This window comes from Kryptolebias marmoratus, linkage group LG3, assembly GCF_001649575.2.
Source record: "Kryptolebias marmoratus isolate JLee-2015 linkage group LG3, ASM164957v2, whole genome shotgun sequence".
Taxonomy (NCBI): Eukaryota; Metazoa; Chordata; class Actinopteri; order Cyprinodontiformes; family Rivulidae; genus Kryptolebias; species Kryptolebias marmoratus.
Window position 1 is genome coordinate 16,127,175 of NC_051432.1, and position 17,017 is coordinate 16,144,191.

At 45.3% G+C, this 17,017-nt stretch overlaps 1 protein-coding gene across 3 annotated transcripts; it reads right to left on the reverse strand.

Moving 5' to 3' along the window:
* Positions 1-11: 11 nt before the first annotated feature.
* On the reverse strand, positions 12-16,797 carry fam193a (family with sequence similarity 193 member A). Of its 3 annotated transcripts, none has more exons than XM_017408216.3 (23): positions 16,398-16,797; positions 14,621-14,695; positions 11,802-12,044; positions 11,033-11,208; positions 10,766-10,933; positions 10,355-10,601; positions 10,059-10,183; positions 8,901-9,048; positions 8,736-8,810; positions 8,582-8,656; positions 8,363-8,475; positions 7,772-8,014; positions 7,519-7,609; positions 7,193-7,339; positions 6,175-6,453; positions 5,631-5,853; positions 5,178-5,531; positions 3,797-4,079; positions 3,504-3,690; positions 3,065-3,304; positions 2,009-2,900; positions 1,628-1,709; positions 12-1,085 (listed from the first exon to the last, which is right to left on the reverse strand). In XM_017408216.3, exons 1-23 carry the CDS (start codon positions 16,608-16,610, stop codon positions 992-994), a joined length of 4,773 nt encoding a protein of 1,590 aa, XP_017263705.1. In that variant the 5' UTR covers positions 16,611-16,797; the 3' UTR covers positions 12-991. The 3 variants fall into 3 exon arrangements, with proteins under 3 accessions (XP_017263705.1, XP_017263697.1, XP_017263688.1); XM_017408208.3 differs by having other exon boundaries at positions 5,226-5,531; positions 7,519-7,675; XM_017408199.3 differs by having other exon boundaries at positions 7,519-7,675; positions 16,398-16,796.
* Positions 16,798-17,017: the final 220 nt, after the last annotated feature.

Sequence of the window (17,017 nt, forward strand, 5' to 3'; positions counted from 1 at the left end):
CAAGACACATAAGCCTGCCATACTACTGTATTCCATCTTTCAAAAAAGAAAGACAAGATTTAATATTACTTAACAATATGTTAAAAGTAGCCAGTTTGGCTTCAGTGTTAATACAATATACACTCTATAACAGACCAATAGTGTAAGTACTCTTCTTTCTTTTTTTTTTTTCTTCTCTTTTTGTTTTTTTTTCCAATTCTGAAAGTATTCTGATACAAGCCGGCTACATGTCAAAATAAAGAAAACAAACAAACAAACAAAACAAAACTGTAACTGATACACTTTTACTCAACAGTTTGTTAAACAGAACTTAAAACAAAAACAAACAAACAAAAAAAAGAAGAGAAAATCGTCAAGTAGTACAGCTTCCTCCTTTCTGTGAAACAGGGTGGAGGTGGTGGGGGTGAGGGGGAAGTGGAAACCAGCAAACCGAGCCCATTCTCTTGTCAATCATTCGGATGAGACGCCGAGCTAGGAACAACAGGATCGTAGGCCACAGTATCTCAAATAGAGCTTTAATTCATGATATTTCTCATTGTATAATTTCCAATATTTCTTTTCTTTTTTTCTTTTAAGTAGGAATCCATCCAGACATAATAAACATCTTCTGACCACAGGTACAGCCAGTGTAAGAAAACAGTTTCAGACCAGGGCTAGTCCAGTCCAAGGAAACGTCCACCTTATGACGAGAAGCACACAAGCACGCGAGGGAAATTAATCAGATGTCAAGTAGCATTTTGTGATCCTATGTTTTTTTTTCCTTTCTCCATAATATTTAATTTAATTTCTGCAGGTGGATTGGTCCAGATGGATGTGTGTTGTTACCACACGGGGGGCGGGGGTGGGGGGGCGCGGACGAGAACGAAGCAAGGCAGCGTGGGTGTGATCCGGGCACAGGGGGAGAAACAGTCTGCGAGGTGCGGGGGGGGAGATGGGTTTGTATAGCTGTTAAGATACTGGTTCGTGTTCCGGCGGGCGGTCGCCGGCGCGCTCAGTGTGCAGCAAACGTGGCTTTCTTCAAGCTGAAGTTTGACCAGTTGATGGAAAGGCGCTGACGGGTCTGACGTGCAGAGTCCAAGCAAAATCTGAGAGAAAGACAAAAAAAATAAAAAATAAAAAAATATATATATAAATAACATACAATAACACTCCACTTCTATTCTTCTAAACATAGTCATAGAAAAACTGGCTGTGATCTAGTTAATAACTGTTCACTGATGTTTACATTCTCCACCTACACGTTCAGTAATTTGTTGGCGTGTTTATGTAATTATGTGCAACATAACAGTATAACAGTATGTACATAGCCAAATAAATTCTGATTAGTGTGAATTGCAGGCAACAAACTGATGAGAAGAAAAGCTACAGCGGCTGTTATCAAACCTCTACACTTCTGCTTTTTTAAGCTTGAGAAACAATCTAAAACTGACACTTGTTTGGCTACCCGTTAGCCTAGCCTGGATGGAGACTTCTGCCCTCTTCTCCATACTCTGTGACTGAGGTCACGGCTGATAAGGTTAGATAACTACTATTACCTATTTGACACTGGGTCGCTTAAAAAGTGCCGGACTATCTCTTAAATAACATTTAAGATCATAACTCGGTCAGGTTACCCTAACATACGTACCTTTTGAAATACTCCACCTCCCTCTCCGTCTCATCCATTTCAGTGCTGTCTAGGTCGATGTCTTTGGGCAAGAATACATCATCTAAAAGATGAATAATGAAACAAATCAAATATTTAGCTGGATAGTTACCATTTAGTTAGAGGTTTCTGCGCGTTTGTAATTTTTCTTTCTACTCCGGATGCCGAACGTATCTGCTGACAGTCAGTATAAATGAGAACATGAATAATCACTAACCACAGGAAAACAGCAGATTTAATGGTAGCCAGTTAGGCTTGAATTTAGTCAGCTGCTTTAGCCTTATAACCGGGTCCAACTAGGACTTATCAGTTTCATTGTTGACATGCTAGTTAGTTTTCTTCCTGAATCCTAATGACACCAACCTATAGATGTGTTCATCTTGTCCCCCTTCTTTTTCTTGCTCTTCTTAGTCCTGCCTTTGGGCTGTGGTGACTCTGCACTGGGGGGTTTGCCGTTCTGCTGGGTCTCAGTCTGAGGGGCTGGAGGGGGAGAGGGAGAGGGGTTTGACACAGAGGGGCTTGTCCTGTCTTCTTTTATTTGGGTAAGGGGCTGTTGCTGCTGTTGCTGCCTTCTCCCACTGCTACATCTGGTAGTACTCCTTTCCTCCCTGCGCGGGTCAGGGGTCGGGGGAGAAGCTGGCGGCTCAGCAGGCCTGATTCGCATTGCTTTGGTATCTGTTGTAGTGGTGGGGGTGATGCCGTTAGCAGTCTTTGTCGTCCCAGAGTTTTTAGCCAACTCTGGGATCGGTTTTACAGCAGACTCGAGGGCGGCCACCTTCCCCGGCTGCTTGGCTTTAACTTTACTGTTGACTTCAACGGGAGTGGTCCCGTTGTGGAGGGTGTCTGTGGTGCTGGGAATGTTGGTCTCGGTAGAAACGCCCTTAGCAGCAGGGCATCTTGAGCTGTGCTGTGCGTTGGGCTGGGGCAAGGGGTCCAGTTTGGGCTCCCTCTGGTCAGGGAGGCGGATAAGTGTTTGAAGCAGCTGCGACTTCCCGTTCTGAAGGTTATCTAAGACGTTCTGAGCTGTCTGTTTGAGAGGTTGTGGGTTGTTCTGAGGGGGTGCGGTGTTTTCCTTTGCTTTCTCTTTCTTTTTCTTCTTGGCGGCACGATGCTGCTGCAGCTCCTGCAGCCGTAGCAGTTCCTTTTGAAGTGCCGCCTCTTCCTCCATCTGCCGCTGGCGCCGTTGTTGCTCTTCTAACAACTGTTGCTCCTCCCTTTCCCGGGCCTCGGCCTCCAAACGGGCTTTCTCCTCCATCTGAAACCACACAGACCCATCCATAATCAGTAGTGATAGCATCTCTGACAAACAGAAAGGAAATGTAATGTACAAAAAGTCTTCCTGTACTTTTTCCTGGTCTATCTACGTGCACGTCTGATCAGAATGACCATTTCAAAAAGGTCTCCAAACTGATCGGTTACCTTCTTTTGTTTGTGCCTGGCTCGTTTGGCTGCCTTGGAACTGGTGGAAGGTTTATTGTCGGCGCTGTTGATGAACTGCAAAAGGTCCTCCACCCGCCTGTGGTCCTCCACCCCTACGTCTCTCTCGATCACCGGCTGCTGCTCCTCGCGCTTTGGCTGCTCCTCCTTGCGTTTTGTCAGACGCAAGCGTAGCTTCTCCCGCATCTCTGCATAATTACGACTGGTGGGAGCAGCTGGTGGCTGAAAACCAAGCACGGACTCTCAGTAAGTGAAATAAGCGCATTAGTTATCACTTACAAGGAAAATCCATGCTTACATCTGCGTTACTCACGAACAAAATTGGAAAAAAGCAGAAATAAACTGTACGATGGGAATTTAAGTAACTACTTGTTTTGTTCAAAACAATCAAACTTGGACATGATTACATCCTTAGTCTTACCCCTCCGTGTCCAAAGAACTCGCAGTAGCAGCAGTCACAGTATTTTCCTTCCTTCTGATTGGTTGAAGTAGAGGTGGAGGAGCTGTGCTCGGAGCAGCTGTCCTCATCTTGACTCTCCTCTCCATCGTAAGGCTGAGGCTCGTATGACCCGTTCCCTTCACAGCGATGGCCTTCACAGTCAGGGTCACTGCAAAAAAACAAAAAAAACAATCACCTTTCGAATCAACCCTCTTCAACACCGGCTTCAAATCCAGGAAAGTGCCTCCTAAATGCGTCCGAGCTGGCAAACCTACCTGCAGACGCTCGGCGGGGTGCTGGCAGGACCGTCCATCGAAGGGGCCGGGGGTTCTGCAGGCGGGAGGCACAGACCCTGGTGGGTCTCCACGAAGTCTGGGGCCTGAGTGGCCATCTTTGGAAAGGGCTGCGAACCCATTATGGGGAGGTGTGAAGCGGGCGCAGGGGGTAGAGCGGGGCCCGAGAGCGGAGGGAGAGAGGTCAGTCCCGAGGAACCGTTTCTAGGGGTGGCAGAGGTGGGTTGTCTGTGGTCCTCTTTACCTAAGCTGTGAAATACGTCATCTAGAAAAGACAAAAATGCACAGAATTACACTTCATCCATCGAAAGACTGTAGCGATGATCAATGAATATCTGACTGGGTTGTACATTTAAACCGAACCCCCTCTTCAGCCAACAAACGTATGATCAGCACTTATATTCAAGACTTCACTGGTTTACATTTACAAAATGTTGGCGTGACTAACATTAATTGGATTATGTTGACATTTGAGGAAAAAAAAAATATATAGAAAGAGTTGACGTGTATACTCTTTTAAATAAGCCTGATGGGGGCATGGGAAAAGGCTGCTTTCATTATCAGTGAATCTGATACAATTACCATTCTACCTTTTCATGTTACATCGGATTTCACTAAAAAAGCTACAGGAAATTGAATTCAATCAGCGACATGAACAAAATAAACTAATCACAGCTGTCACAGAGATTCAGACTGAGATATGTAGTTGGTAACAGTCCAACAGGAAGCCCGTCATCCCACAGGATGTAAAAGCATGTTTACAATTACTAATGTAACCTATTGTTTTTATTCATAAAGGAACAAAAAGATGGAACCAATCCCTGTACCTGACAGTGACAAGTTTCAGCTGTGGAAGTCTCCGTCTTAACCATTGGAAAAAGGGTGTGAAGATACCAACAGGTAATAATAATGTAACCGAAGCCATCTGTTTAAAGGTTGTAGGCTCGATCAGAGGAATTGGAAGTTTGGGATAAAACCCATCTGTGTGGCTCCCATGTTTAGGGGCCCGGGTGGAGGCGTGGATGTAATCATTCTTTCTTAATGACTTAATTTGTTTGGTTGGGGCTGGCTGACTTAAAGCAACCAGAACTGCTTTGTAGACAAGTAACGCTAAACAACTTAATGGCTTTTTTTTTTTTTTACTCAAAACTGAATGATTATTGTGCTGAGGACAAGCTATTACCTATTAGCACACAATATTCTGCTCTTTAAGTATACAACTTCCCCTTTTACAATGAGTTTAAAATAAATTTCACAAAAAAAGAGCAACTAAACATGAAACTGTACAAGTGGTCAAATACTTATAAATAAAAAGCTGCAGTTTCAGTACAAACCTAAGCTCTACTCCTACTTCCTATATTACCTATCGAGTTGGGTCTTTTAGATGCGAGGTGGATGGGTGGGTTATTACTTGACTGGACAGTGGTGGCAGTGCAGGACACGGACGACGTGGCAGCCGAGGTGGCCATCACTACGCGGTTGGTCTCTAAGAAGGCATCCTGAAAATTGTAGAGACACTTTTTCTTGGCGCCAGTCTTCTTCGGCTCTTTGGCTTCTGAAGAGGAGCACGATGACGACGACGAGGACAAAGAGGAGGACAGCGACGAGGAGGACGACGTGGACAGAGGCGCGGACAGCGAGGCGTGCTCCAACTGGGAGCCGGTGGAGGACGCTGGGGGCAGGGGCACGTCGGGGAGGGGCGGTCCGAGCATGTCACCTGCGGGTTATTGCATAGATAAAAAAGGGAGTTGGTTATTTTTTTTTTAAACTGGTGTTGACGTACTGAGTGAACTTGTGCCGTAGCCCGGCGGCTCACCTGGCAGGCATTCGGGCAACAACACAGAGGAGTTCCAGCTCTTCATCACAACGGCGTCCCACAGATTTTCAAACTTCAGGGAGAGGCACTGCAGCGAGCTGTTACAGTCACCCGCTCCACTTGTGCCGCCACAGCAGTTCTGGTACACGTGATCTGGTAACGATGAGCTGAGCGCCGGCTGCTTGGCCGCCGAGTGGTTCGATGTAGGGTTTGGGGACAGAGGCTAAAGGGATGAGGGGATTATAATAACAGGTTTGAGTAATTCAACTTTGAGTTGACTTTGGGTTTTCCAAAATGAGGCTCAGGCTGTCCCCTTGTGGCAGACAAAGAACTTACAGTGACAGCAAGTGAAACCAGAACACAACTAAGCTTAGCTTTGTTCCTGGAACATTTAAAAAAAATCCCCACTGATAAGGAAATGAATTAAACTCTCCATTAAGTAACTCTTCTAGCAAATGTTTTACATCACAAGTGCTACTCAGGAAGAAAACCGTGGCACGCACACACACACACACACACACGCAGGCTGAAGAATCCTCCTCACCTTGTTGTGTGTGAGAGGAGGGCTGTGGGGGTAGAGTGTCGGGTGGAGCAGGGGGCGGGAGAAGTTGTGCAGGGGCAGGTGGCCGTGAATGTGCGGGTACAGGTGAAAGGCGGGGTGCGCGGGGGGAGCCTTGGGGTCTGTGAAGAACTGGTGTCCGACAGCGGGAGGAGGCACAGCATGAAGCCCGCTGGGGGGCAGGCATATGGCGGGGCCCGGGGTGGAGGAGCTGGGGTCCTGGTTGCACACGTGACACTCGCAGGCATGCTGGACCTGTTCTACCTGGAGGCATATTCCAAAACAAAGGACTTCATTCTGGGCAACTTTGTTTCACTTTCACACAGAAAAAAAGATTCCGTCGCTTGGGTTGCTGGGATAGTTCCATCAGAAATTAGAAGCAGACATTTCAGATTTGGGTTTTAGTCTAAACTCAAATATGAATGCGTTCTCCACCACAATCAACAGGGACAGTGACAAACTTAAAGGGATCGATCAAAGTTTTGTTTATAAACAATTAGCATATCATTTTTAAAAAAACAAAACAGTTCTGGACAAAGGAGAGCTTAATTCTGACCTGACTGACAAACTAACAGCTAGTTTAAGCGGGACAAGACCTTAGTGGACTGCTGCTGTCTTAATATGACACCAATTTTAAAACATGGTTATTCCAGCAGATTTATAACAACACACCTGCTAAAAGCTACATCCCAAGCTGTACTGGAAGTGCCACAGCTAGCTGAAGCCACCACAGATTTCTATGTAATTAACAGTTTAATGGATCACTGACAGCAATGTAAATGTTAAAAAAAAAAAATCAGGTTTGTATGACTCACTAAAAAAAAAAAAAAAAAAATTAGATTAAAGTTGTTTTAACACAGTTGCGATCCACTTTGTTTTCCGTCCCTCTTGAACTAGCTGGAAACTCATTAATTTGGTCGGAATTAAATTACAAAATATCCGAACTGTCCCTCCCTGGTCCCACAGGAAGGCCAAAGCAACCCGGCTCAAAGTGTTGTCGTACCTGTTGGTGGTTATAAGAGGGCGGAGGACTGTTGGTCTTTCCCAGGGAAAGCGCTTCGTGCTTCCCAGGGGGCTCCCCGCCGGCCTCCCCGTTGGTTTCCTCGTCGTCACCCTCGGATGAACTACTGCTGCTGGTAATTTGAGGAGACTGAGCCAGAACAAAAAAAAAAGGAGAACAAAAACAAAGAAAAGGCTGAATTAGGAAATAGGTGGAGAGCGGTGTGTTTCCCTAACTACCAGTAACTTATTAACTCACGCGCGTGGCTTTCATCATCTAGAAAATTGGCGGAGATTCTTTGGGCAATTTTCTTTCAGCCGATAACTCACCCCTCCCTTCAGCGTCATGTTTCCAGCCTCCCCGTTGATGTTGTTGTGAAGTCCGTTCACAGCAGCTGTCACGACGCTGTTGTCCTCGTAGCTGTTCAGGGGGTAAATGTTCCCAAATTTACTGGACAACGGAGGCACTTCGTCATCGTCGCTGATACTATCAGGAGAGAAATGGGTCATCGGGATAAAGGAACCGTTTCATGGTTTTAGAACACGTACGCTCAGTATCGGCTGCCTAACGGCGCTGACTTACAACGTGTTAACTTCCCCTTCGGGCAGGATGAGCCTGGGATGCTGCTGGATTGTGATGGGAGAGCTGGAGTTCGAACCGGATGCCGAGCTGCCGGAGGACAGGCTGGGGGGGTGCACCTCGGGCAGGTAGTCCCGGGGCGGCTCCCCTTGCAAGGGCAGCTTGATGTGGAGGTCCTCAGCAATGGGAGAGTCCATGATCCCACACGTTAGGATGTGGGACAGACTGCAGTCGTCACATGTGCACCTGTTGGGGGAAACAAAGGTTTCCTCTTCACGTTTTAATACTGCAAAAGATCATAACTGTAGTTTTAAAACTAAATAAGATCCCAAAAATTCAAAACTTTTTAATTTTAAAGACAAGACGAACGTTGGCTGAGACTTTCCGTCATTTCTGAATTAATTATAAAACATTTCAATCTGCTGGAAAAAGGGCTGGAAATGTTCTGATCTGAATTCAGAGTTTCTTTAGACGCTAAAGGAGATTAACAACCTGTGGACAGATCAACAGGACTTTGTTTGTGTGGTCGTTGTTGCAGTGAAGATGACGGAACAACAGGCCAGCCGGTGACACCAGCGAATGCTGCAAACCTACCTTCTTCTGTAATTACAGTTTGGACAGTCTGGAATACTAAGACGAGACGAGAGCATCCTCATAGTGTCTGTGAAGTTGTTATCTCCGGTGGAGGTCTTTTTACTGTTGGGTATCTAAAAACAAATTTAAAAAAAAAGACGAGAAAAGATTAAAAGGCTTTGAAAGACAGAAGCTCAAATTTCAAATCCAAGGTGAGAGCCTTGTAGTCTGAAAGCAAACCTGCTCTTCTATAAATCGTCTCTGCTTAAAGAACTCCCAGTCCTCCTTCAGCATGCGCTGCTTTGTCTTCAAAGTCTTGAAAGGAGCAGATAATCAGGAAATATTTACAAACTCCAACTCCAGCAGCGAAATGAAAACAATTTTAAATCCTTACGTTTTTGCTGACCAAAGACTTGTGTGCCTCCGTTCTTTGGTTGTTAAGACTCTGACCCTCCACTTTGAACAGCAGCTGCAAGAAAACAACACCAACGTCGTAACGAAGTCCCTAAAGTATTCCTCGTGGCTCTACCTTTAAACAAATCAACGTCTGCCTCCATACCTGCTCGTCTACGTAGTCGTCGATCCTCTTCTCACACTCCTGCCACTCAGCAGCCACCGAAGCCATCTCCTGCTCCAGCTGCTGGTAGCTCTCCAACAGAGTCTGGTACATGTCTTCATTATATGAATCATGAGAGGCTGTACCGTGTCTGGAATAAAATCACAATAATAATAATAATAATAATACAAATGTTTAGACTTGATCCTTAAGGACGCTCGTTTGGATTACTTTCAGCTTTGAGGGAATATCAGATATTTTATGGCACCAGGAAACAAAAACAAGACAAAAATAAAACCTGGTTAGTTTACTTTGTGCCAATGAAAAACAAGTCACATCATTTACTCTTTGCCAGGTCAAACGCCACCTGCGGACGACGTTTCCACGCTCACAAGCAAAAATGTGTCTCTCTGCACGTCACTGAAACCTTTTTTTATATTTTCCCCACATCGTTTCCAGCATCTACAGTTATTTATTTTATCTAAATGAAAATCAAAACAGAGCAAAGGGAATTATTTGCCGGGGTTCCACGAAACCACAAAAGAATCCAAACGATTCTCTTCTGTTAAAGAAATTTGAAACTATAAAAATAACACTGCAATTGTAAGTTAAAAATAAATAAACAAATAAATCAAGGAATAGGATGTGATTTTTGAAAATTCAAAGTCTAGTTAAATTTGGGGAATTAATGCGACCATTACGACTTTTTTTTTTGTTGTTTCATTTATTTTAGCGACACTCCCTAGTTGTTTTCTAAAAACCTCGGAGCATTCCAGCATTTTTCTCCCCTGTAGTTTATTTTGAAAGGTTTATAAAGTGGAAGCTATCGCCGTGGGTGAGCTCAGCTTGCTCGTCCCCTTCAGGCCGGTAAAAATGAAGGAGTATAAAGACCCCCGAGCAGCAGAATTAGCAGCAGCACCCGTCTCTAACCCCAACTCTTCAACCGTGTTGTGCTGACGTTTGTTGGGTTATATTAATGAGCATGTGCTGTGAGAAGCATGGACTGCTACACGTGTTAGAATATTAAAAAAGGAAGTCACAAACAAATTTAAATAGTATTTTTGCTTAAAATGCTCATTTCTAATCAAAAATAAAACCCTACAGTGTTTGAGAAATATGATAAAATGTGAAGGTATAAGTGTATAAGACATTTCATCTCACCTCAGCTGTGCAATAAGCGCTGGTAAACTGTTGTGTAAGATCGGTTCAGAGAAAACCAGATTCTCAAAAAGGTGCTTGTTGTGCAGCTCCCACGTCACCTGAAACTTCTGAAGGTGCTCGTTCTCCTGGAACATATTGACAGCATGAATTAAAAGCGCATCAGAAAGGCGTGGATGATTGCCTAAACGAAAACGGGAAAAGCGTAAATGCGTCAAAAACGCGGATCGAGCGTTTTATTCCCCCCGAATTCGAGTTGGTCGGCGGACCGTTCGGGACACGAAAGTGGGGAAACTGACCAGGGTGAGCAGGAAGCTGCTGATGGTGCGAGCAGCTTGACAGAGGGCACTGTACTCCTCCAGCAGCAGCGACACGAACCGGTGGGCCTGAGGAGGACCCTGGGCCGCAGCCACAGCCCCCGGCGCTCCCGCGGACTTGGAGCCGGAGGAGAGGTGCTTCAACAAGCGCACCTTCATTTCCAGGACGTATTCTCGGGCCTGCTGCTCCAGCCGCTGGTAGAGCTGATACGGATCTTTCACGCAGAGTCTGCAGGGAAAAAAAAAAGTTGAACTGGACCAAAAAGTGTCAAATATATATAGGTCAACAATTTAATCTCCTCATCTCACGCCACTGATTCCTTTCTGAGATGCGTTTCTTGTATGAAGAGAGGCTTTTTTAACACAAGAGAGCCCTCTAGTGGACAAACGCACCTGTCCACCAGTTCCTTCATGCTCTCTTTGTCTTTCTCCAGGGGCTGGTCTTGGTCATCCGCGAGCGGCGTTCCTGACTGACGGTAAATGCAGCGCACCAGATAGCGAACCTCCGACCAGTGGTTCTGCAGCTGCTGAGACTCTCTCTCCGACTCGGCGGAGATCTCCCTGGCATTTTCCGAAATAAACATTTTTATTTTAAAAAATAAACAAACATTTTACTTTATTTAATATAAATGAGCTCCACCCTATTCCGTCTGTACTGACCGTCTCTCGTTGCAGGCGTCGCAGCTGCACACAGCGTCAGAAGGCAGAGGCGCGGCGAGGCCCGGGGCGGGGAGCATGGGTAACGTCGGCGCAGCCGTGGTCAGTCTGTCCGCCGTGGCTGCCTCCTGGGCCGGGTTTCCATTGGCGACAGGCATGTGCAACAGGAAGTCCTGACTCTAAGATTGAACAGACACACAGATTTTATTTATTTGTTTATTTATTTTTTCATTTTAATCCAGATAACAGCCCAGAAGGCTTTAAAGAAACTTAATCTCACTTTCTGTTGTCTGTTGAATATTAATCTGATCACGTTTATTATGACTGGAGGTCAAACTCATTAAATCACACCTCCGTATCTTTATACCCATCCACTGCTTCACCTCGACCTTCTGACTTTTATTTATCATGTTCATTATGCTGCATTCACCGTCGTCCAGTTTTTCTATTTACAGCCACTTCTCATTAAAACACTTTACATGTATGCTTCATAATTATTTTGCCTGCTGTTTTTTAACTTAATGTAATCTTTTTTTTTTCCGCCAATGGAGACTGCGAATTTAGATTTTCTATTGCCATGAACGCACCATTAACAGGAGCCAATAACTGGTTATCATCACCATTTAATTTGTCAAAATTTAACAGCAGATAAATGACAACAATACCGTAATGAGGCAGACAAAATAATACAGACGTAGCCGTTTCCTTCCAGAAACAAAGCCTTGGTTGTCACCGCATCACAGTTAGCCGTCGCAAAGAAAAGCGGACTCACCCCCAGCGACTGCTCCAGAGTAGTACGTCGGTCTTCCTTCTCCACTGTGAGCCTACAGTCGGAGCAGACCCACAGAGGCAGCTGGAGGGCGCCGGCTGAGTTGGCGGGCTGCGCCGCGCCGTTCTGGCCCAGGACGCCCGCCTCCGAAGGCGCCGCGCAGTCCTTGCGCTCGCATCTACACAGAAGGCAGCGGTCGCCGGCCGTGTAGGGCGCCCGCTGGTTCAGGCCGAACGTGAACGGTGTCTGTAGTTGGTGCGTGAGAGGAGGAAGATGGGGGGGGGGCAAAAAAAAACAATTGTGTTGAAAATCTGGTTTGAATTATTTCTCAATAAAGCAACGAGAAATAAAATATAAATGCTCATGAAGTGCACAGGATTGTTTCAGTTATTCAACCGGTATGAGCTGCAAATTCTGTTTATGCTTTCTAAGAAAGTTTTTGCTTATATGAATCAATTTTACATTTCTAATAATCCATTGAAGGTCTCAGTTTAACTTCTGTGTGACCCTCTGAGCACCAGCTCCAAGCAGCTGTGTAAACAGGCCAGTTCCACACGATTACAGATCCTGCACAATAAACAGCAGCGTCGCCTCGTTAGAAAATGATCCCTGCATTTATTAGGTTTTAATGAATGAAATCCACAACATGTGCATCAGAAATGGTTGGAGGTAGTTCCAAGGAAACTAAATGTTTTAGGGTGAGCCATGTTCATACACTCCTGCTGAAGCAGTACAGTCTGACCGAACCATCACCACACCGAAAACTAGATTAATAAATCAGGATTCTGATCAAACTTTCCTCCATTATATGCCTATAATATGTTTAACAAACTGGAAAAATTGACTGAATGAGTTCATGAACTGAATATGTCAGTAAAGTATATTTTGACACAACAACAACAAAAAAAGCAGTCCACATCTTTCTACCCTAACCCATTCAGTGTGGTGAGATCTGAGGGCATCACAGATCTTCAGGAGCCCATTACCTCAGCTTCAGGAGCTGAATGTGTTCTACTGCAGATCTGAGAAGTGGGCGTTTGCACCCACCACCCGCCCTGATATCGTTCATTGTTCTCCCTCACCGCCGCCCCTCCCAACCCTCCCCCCTCCAGCTTTGAGGATCTGCAAGGAGGAGGAGGAGGCATGTCAGCTCTTCAGGAGACAAAAAGCTAAGAAGGTTCCAGGTCCTGATGGCATGTCTCCTTCCAACCTGAAGGTCTGTGTTGAGCAGTTGGTCCTCAACTTCACAAAGATCTTTAACATGTCGCTAACCATCACCCCAGCCCCCAAAAGACCTTCTATCCACGGACTGAATGACTACAGGCCCATAGTCTTGATGTCTGTGGTCATGAAAACCTTTGAAAGGCTTGTACTGAACAACCTGAGTACCTTCACAGGACCTCTGCGGGACCCCCTGCAGTTTGCACACAGAGCAAACAGGTCAGTGGATGATGCCGTCAACAAAAGGCTGCATTAATCCTGCGACATCTTGATGCTGCAGGGACACAACCCAGGATCCTGTTTGTGGACTTCAGTTCCTCCATCCTACCAGAAGTCCTCCAGTTAAAGCTGTCCCAGCCTCCAGCTGTCATTGGATCACAAACTTTCTGTGAGCATGTGAGGCTGCGGAAAATACCATCAGCACCGGTGCCGCCCAGGGATGTGTGCTGTCCCCGCTGCTATTCTCCCTTTACACAAATGACTGCATCTTGAGTGACCCATCTGTTAAACTTCTCATATTTTGCAGACGACACAACAGTCATGCGTCTGGGTACAGGGTTACAGTCAAACCTCTAAACAGACGGGAGGTGGAACAGCTGGTCTGCTGGTGCAGTCAGACCGAACTTGAGCCCAACACCGTGGAAACAGCAGTGGACCTCACCCCCCGGCCCACAATAACACTGTGTCACTGCTGGATACATACAGGTTCCTGGGTACCACCATCACCCAGGACCTGAAGTGGTCAGCCAACCCAGACGCAGTCATCAAAAAGGAGCAGAAGAGAATGCACTTCCTGCAGCAGCTCAACAAGTTCAGCCTGTCCCCAGGAGCTCCTCTTAACTTCTACTCAGCCGTCATTCAATCTGTCTTCTGCAAGTCTGTCAAAGTCTGGTTTAACTCAGCAACCAAACTAGACTGCAGAGGACTATCAAGTCTGCAAAGCGGATCACTGGTGCCAACCTGCCCTCCATACAGGACCTGTACTCCTATAAAGTGAGGAAACGGACAGGTAGCATCACATCCAGGATTCATTCTCTTCTCACCTCTCCCCTCTGGACGGTGCTACAGATCGCCGTACGCAAAAAGGACAAGACTCAAACACAGCCCCGCACCCACTCGTGTAAATCTTCTCATGTCTATTTATACCTACTCATATTCACTTATGTCTATTTTTCTCCAGATATAACATTAGTAATCTAGTGTTGTTTTGTAATTGTGCAATATGTTCACGTGCAGTAAGTGCTTAGGAGAAACTAACATCGAGCACCCGGACCACCAGCACTGGTCCACCCCAGGGACGTGTGCTGTCCCCGCTGGTGGAGCGCACAGAGGCATTACTCAAAGCAGCACAAGAGCAACACAGGCTGGGGTCTAGCGTACGAGACAGGACCCAAGATGCAGGCTGTGCAAAGATATCCAGCACATAATAGCAGGATGTAATCTAAAATATTTATATTCAAAAAACACAATGCAGAATAAGAAGCTTGGGTTGATTTGATAATTATCTTACAGTGTAGTTTCTTCTCCATCTGCGTTATTTAAAAACAACAACAAAAAACCATCAGCCTCAAATATTAGTTATGGAGCTGATGTAAAATTACCTGAAGGACTCCGGAGAAGTCAACATTCACTGGTCCTTCCTTAAACTGCGGAGTAACACTGGTGTTCACTTTGACCTGAGGGACACAAACAAGTCGATGTGTACATTACAGCTCGCACCGAGGCACTTCTGTAGCCGTTTAATTGCAGCCAGTCAATTATTGGAAAACGTATGTCTGTTAGATTGATTCAGAAATCCAAACCAACTATTTGGTTTTGAATACAAGTTGGATTGTCTGCTGCCAGTGTGTGTGTGATGTCATCCCATTCACCCAGGCTCGAAAGTCAGTCTGAAACTGCCATATATAAGTGAAGTGTGTCAAGACGTTACGTTACAACATTTAAGTTTTAGCCTGAAACGTTAATAAAACGTGGAGTATCCTGTCATGCAGTTCACTTCACAGTTTCATCATTTGAAGGACGTTCTTAAAAGTCTATTTACAGCTGTAGGCAGGAAAAACAACAAGCCCAGTGAACACAACAGCACGATTGTTGGTGTGTGTATCATAACCATAAACACATTATCTATGTGACAGCATCACACTGAAAGGCGCAGTTCATAACCACGCAGAACAACTAGGTTAAAGTTGGTCACATTGCCGAAAACTGTTACGATCGAAGCTAAACAACTAATTACTGAACCGGTGTCAAAAGGTAGATGTTTTAAATGGAGCTCTGCCACACGTAAAGGCTCCGGTCCTAGTTTCAGTGTGAGTCACTGCTTTAATGTTTACTTAATACGACCTGTAAATGTTTTCTTAAATGACTAAAATAAGTCGACTGGTTAAATTGTGCCTATAGAGAACACAACGGTGTTGATTTTAAACATTTACACAGCGTCAAAAGTGGACGATCAGCGTGTAAAAACAGACCTAGATCCGAGAGAGCTAAAGTTGTTAGCATTAGCTAGCATCGATGTTTAGCCGAGAAACAGCAGCTTATTAGCCACCTGTGCTGCACTGAATGATACCCCCGAATAATATGTGTTTGTCCAATGTAATGTCCACCTACACGCTCTGTATTAGGTCAAAAATAATGTTTTCTGGCGTCCAAATTGTTGTTAATACAGCCAGGATATTTTAACTTTAGCTAACGAAGGCAGTCAGTGGATCCGCTCCTTATCAGTCCGTCGGCGCATGACCCGGCTAAGAGTGATGACAAGCGGCGAAAAAAAGTTTATTTTTTAAATAGAGGGAAAGCATTTAAATCGAGTAAATTGTTGATGTGATAGAAAGATAGTGTCTTTAACGACTGACAGCATAACTATATAGAACTGCAGAAAACAAAAGATGAAAATAGCCTGCTGGTTAATGAGCAGGTTGGAATTCCTTACATTAAACGTGATTTATAATATGTTGATATTAGCCATATGGTCAAAAAGGTCGTACGCCACTCTCACCGCTACATCCGAGGTAAACATCCGGCGTATGTCCCGGTTAACGAGCTGCACGATCGGAGGTGCAAACCCCGCCTACTCGGCTCCCCGCACGGCGGCATATAAATGGTGCAGACCCAGTGTTCGGCCAAGAAAGTTAGCTTCGTGTTTACGGCGATTTGTCAATACAATAAAACCAGTATAACTATTGCTGTACAACTTTTAGGATATTTTATTGTTTCCTAAACATAATGACCACAGTAAGGTGTAATTAGGGCATATAATTGTGCACTATTTTATATGTGTTACTTAGCTGGCTGCTTTTTCTCGCATAAGCTTTGGGCCCAAATCAGATGTAGCTGATAACGCTCCCGTTTCTGACATTCACCGGTTTACATTCTTACCTCTCCGTTTATTCCTGTGGCGGAGCCCATGTTCCCGTTGCCCGTATTCCCAGATGTTAAAAAACTGACCACAGATTCGGGTGTTGGTGTTCCTAAGGCCGGAGCTACCCCGGCCTTGCCACTGCTGGTGTTGCAGACAGCACTGCAGCTACTGCCACCGCCCCGCTTGTTCTTCCTGCGTTTAGCCCCCCGTTTAGCATCAGTTGGGCTCATTTTCTTCCGCTAGAGAGACGAGACAACCCGGCTTCCGGTGCTGGTAGAGTCCTAAGCGGAATGCCTGGTACAATCACGCGGGTATAAATGTGGGAGAGCGATTTAAAGACTCCCAAATCGACGGACGCTGAGTCCCATCAAAGTGTAAGCCGACTTCATAGATTTCAATATGGCCTCTGTAGCCGGAGTAGGCTCAGCTCTGCGTTGGAACGTAAACGTGCGTGCCCCACCCAAGCGCTCATGGGAAATGGAGTTTTGTTGCGTAAAGGTACATTTGACCATAGACATAAATACGCTCATCCCGAGACAAAATAAAACCACCAACATAAGGCTTAGCAAAAATATTAATGTCCAAGTTATCGGCATTATGGTTATTATTTTTTCAAGATTTGCACATTTTACAACAT

Excerpts from the sequence above, each read along its gene's own strand:
- fam193a (XM_017408199.3), bottom strand. The coding sequence starts at position 16,610 with ATGAGCCCAACTGATGCTAAACGGGGGGCTAAACGCAGGAAGAACAAG. Across the intron at positions 14,696-16,397 it reads CCACAGGAATAAACGGAGAG|GTCAAAGTGAACACCAGTGT; the intron begins GTAAGAATGTAA and ends TGTGTCCCTCAG. Across the intron at positions 1,710-2,008 it reads CAAGATGAACACATCTATAG|ATGATGTATTCTTGCCCAAA; the intron begins GTTGGTGTCATT and ends TTCATCTTTTAG.